The 4,143-nt window shown below is 48.2% G+C and overlaps 1 protein-coding gene across 1 annotated transcript in view; it reads left to right on the top strand.

Annotated features, from left to right (window-relative positions):
- The window catches only part of bsna (bassoon presynaptic cytomatrix protein a), a 137,455-nt gene that overhangs the window by 62,610 nt on the left and 70,702 nt on the right, over nucleotides 1-4,143 (top strand). Inside the window, exon 4 of the mRNA XM_035657569.1 lies at nucleotides 3,142-4,143. This exon is cut by the window's right edge and continues 594 nt beyond it. Within this exon, the coding sequence (XP_035513462.1) occupies nucleotides 3,142-4,143 (1,002 nt within the window). The remainder of the gene's footprint in view (nucleotides 1-3,141) is intronic.

Raw genomic sequence — 4,143 nt, 5'->3', positions numbered from 1 at the left:
TTGGGGTGAATTATCCCTTTAATCTGAACCATTTGTTGCATTTTATGAGCTTATCATATAATTTTTTTATGTAAAAGTAACTATTTCTGTCAAATAATGTAATGGAGTACAATATTTTCATCTTAAATGTAGCTTACCTCATATCTGTGCTGAGTCCTGCCAGCATCTGACTGAAGACCAGGAAGTTGCTTTCTCCCTGCGTTGTCTGACACACCCTCCATTTGTCCAACATCATCGTCTGATGGAGAAGCCGGAGGGAGCGTGAGGAGGGAGCAGAAGGAGACATGAGTGTCTTCAAATATAGCCGTGTTAGACTCTGTTAAATGTGTGTGTGTGTTTCGTGCCTGTAGGTGTCCGGCAGCAGCCAGTCCAGCGTGGTTAAAGTCCAGAGAGAAGACCATGGCGAATCGAGATGAGGCGTCGCTGTGCGGAGAGCTCACGCAGCCAAAAGACTTCAGGATGGTGAACATGGCCTGCACGCGCTCCACTGGCGACACAAAGCAAAAGAGGAATTGGACAAAGAACACTGAAATTATAAAACAACATCCTTTTCCATGGCGAAGCATTGATTTTTGACGCAACGGACAGTCAGACGAGACCTCAAGCTTTTGATAACATTTTCATCGTGAGCGTCTTTAGATTGCACTGAAGTTTGTTAAAATACAACGCGTAGAACTGGCAAAAAACGGCATAAAAATGTAATACTGAATTCAAAATGGTCGACTTCCTGTTGGAGCCTTTTTTGTAAGCGTGAACCTGATACACGGGGCCACTGATGTTCGTATATCTTGGTCAAACGAGCTGCGGGGGCTGATTCATTGAAATATTATTTAAAACATTTATGTCGAGTTTCATGAGTTTTGATTAACCGGCTGGATCTGATCAACCTGTGAGTACACACAGGTATAGAACATATAATTTCCTGTCTGCCAGTAGGGGGCGCTATGACTATGACTGAATATTGTTATGTAGATGTGTTCAGGGCGGGACTTTTATCAAATATGTGAAGTTTAAACAACTTCCTGTTTCTTGGCGGTCGAAATTCGGCGCCACTGACACGCCCTTCGACAAAAACTCAGGATTTTGATAACTTTTAATCGTGACTGTCTTTAGAACACGCTGACCAAATATGAAGTCAATGTGATGAATGGTGTAAGAGGAGTTTGTTAAAATACAACATGTGTAAATCGCGTGTATCGAGCGTATAAACGTGAATGCGCCCGGCTGCTGAACTCACCGCTGATCTTCTCGCCGGTTGTACCCGCCTGTTTGAGGAGAGCGTGGGTGAAGGCCTGGCACGCCGTCGTCTTGCCGGTCCCGCTGCGTCCCACCGCACACACGCTGTGGTCTCTCCTGGTCCCCACCATGGACACGTACACCCGTTTGACCAGAGCGGTCAGAGCGGGAGGAGCGTCCCACACCGACTCCCCTCGCCGAGACCTCGGAGTCTGACACAGGAGAGGAGGAAGAGGAAGGGTCACCAATTAAGTGATTCATATTATTGATAGTTGGCTGTTACACAATCATGTTTTTGTTGATCGGGTGCGATTGATCCGCCGCATGTCACCTTGCTGTGCGCCTGTAACGGAGGCCAGAAGTTCACCAGGTTGGGTCCCGCGTGCGTTAGCGGCATGTTGGCTTTAGCTCGACTGGTCAGAGTGTGCAGGACTCCACATTCGTTCACGCTCTGGAGGTCGCTCAGATCCTCGCACAGGTCTAGCTCTGAGGGGTTACACTGAGGAAGAGGAGGAGGAGGAGGAGGAGGAAGAGTCAGTCCACTGTTAACCACACAGAAAGGCTCAAAGGAACCAGAGCTACCTTCTCAATCTCAAACTCTGTAACATCGTGCAGCGACCCGTCGCTCTGCAGGCGGACCCTCACTCGGCCTTCTGGGAGCTCAGGTGTTCCTTCGTCTGGCTTCAGCTGAGTGGCTGAAACGAGTAACCAATCAGAGAGGAGATTATTGATCACTGATTGAACACCTACAGGTAGAAATAATGACCAGAATCCAAACTCTCCTCGCGTCCACAGACGAACCTCCTCATGGAAATAGTTGTTTGGTCAAAAATACTACAATACCCATGAGCCTCAGCCACCAGAGTCATATAACTATAAAAGTAACTAATTACTATTTCTACTTGTCGATCCGAGCGGTGGAAGTCTTTCGGTTGACTCACCTGTGATCAGTTATTTACAGTCAGTGAGTGTGTGAGAGAAATAAGATTAATAACATTGTTCTGTGTGTGTGTGTGTGTGTGTGTGTCTGTTTGTGTGTCTGTTTGTGTCTAGCTTGTGTCTCCACTTGATTTTGATGTGGGTGCATACCTGTGTACCCGCATGGATTTATATGTGTGTGTGTCTGTGAGAGATGTAATGCTTTTCACTCAGGTTGCGGTTTCGGCTCAGCAATCACTCAGCGCTGCAGTCAATTTGTGGTTGATTTACCTCTCTCTCCTTCTATTTCTGGTTGATTACAACTATTCTCTCTGCGCTTCTGTTTTCCACGGGAAGAAAGATGGACCATATTCTATGTGTAGCCATCCAAATGCACTCTGTCTCTCATCGGCAGCTTTGAAGTTGGCCGAATGAATACAGTGTCCATGTGGTTTAGATGAAAAGAAATGCTTGTGCATCCTGTCTGAGTCAGCAATGATATTTAAAGTAATCAATAGCAATCTGCTTTGAAAATGAAGAGAAAAGAGAAAATGAATAAATCATAGTGAGAGTTTATATATTTACTGTTCTCTATCTTTACAGAAATGTATTCTTTCTTTTCCTCCTTTTTTTTTCATTTGTTTCCTCTAACTGGTTTCAGACTTTTCTTACATCGATAAAGCAAACTTACAACAGTCATAACCTATTTAACCTCATGGACTCACTCAGTACAGACACATGTTGTGCTGCCAAGCATTGCTCAAACCAACAGAAGCTTAAAATCTAGGGAAGATCCCAAAGATACAAGATATGTCAGGCTGTTCCTTTTGATGTATTAGTACAGTCATAAAAACTCTCAGTGTAAATATATACTGTACCTTTAGTATATATTTACACTGAGCAGTTTATGACTGTACCTTTAATGTAGAGTTGGAATAAGTTGATACAGGATATAAAAAATAACTGTTGTCTGTTTTCTGTCTGCAGGTCCAGGAGTGGCTATGTCTGAATTGTCAGATGCAGAGAGCTCTTGGCATTGATATGACCACGCCTCGTTCTAAGAGCCAACAGCAGATTCACTCTCCATCCCACCAAGCCAAACCCATCGTCCAGCCTCAGCAGCCTGCACCTCAGCCAACGAAGCCAACACAACCGGCAGCAGCAGCACAGCCCAAACCTTTGGCACAGAGTCAGCCAACCCAGCGGCAGCAGCAGCAGCCTCAGTCTCAGCCCTACAGCCAGACTCCACCCTACTCCCAGTCTCAGCCCTACTCCCAGTCTCAACCCTACTCCCAGTCTCAACCCTACTCCCAGTCTCAGCCCTACTCCCAGTCTCAACCCTACTCCCAGTCTCAGCAGTATCCCCAGTCTCAGCCCCAGTCATATCCTGCATCCCAGCAAGGGCCCCAGAGTCAGCCTCATACCTCCCCAGGCTTGCAGAGACACCCAGGCCCTGGCGGCCCCCAGACTCAGACAGGGCCCTTTCAGCAGGGCATGAAGTCCGACCCGTACTCCCAGAGAGGTCCCGGAGCTCCAGGAGCTGTTGGAGGTCCTGTAGGAGGCCCCAACCAGCCTGGTGGTCCACGGATTCCCCATCCTGGTGCTGTGCCCCTCCCTGGCTTGACCAAGGCTCCCTCACAGCCCGATTTGGGTCGCGGTTCTCCAATGCACCAGTCTATGGCGCGGCACCATGACCAGACCAGAAGTGCTGGCTCCTCCCCGGCCCACAGACCTCAGAGTCAGGCCCCTCCACCTGCCCAGGACGGCCTGACCAAACTGTTTGGCTTTGGGGCATCGCTGCTCAATCAGGCTAGTACCCTGATAAATGTTGACCCTCTACCCACTGCCTCCACCCAGCCAAGCCCTGCACGAGGCAAGGTGGTATTCAGTAATGCAACCCCTGACAACAAGCAGCAACAACAAGGGGCCCCTGGCACCAAACCATTCAGTATGGGGGGCCCTCACGCTCCAACTCAAATGGGGGGTCCT

Source organism: Morone saxatilis, unplaced genomic scaffold (genome assembly GCF_004916995.1).
Source record: "Morone saxatilis isolate NCDOM2014 unplaced genomic scaffold, NCSU_SB_2.0 Contig15, whole genome shotgun sequence".
Taxonomy (NCBI): Eukaryota; Metazoa; Chordata; class Actinopteri; family Moronidae; genus Morone; species Morone saxatilis.
This window is presented reverse-complemented; position numbering and strand designations above follow the sequence as displayed.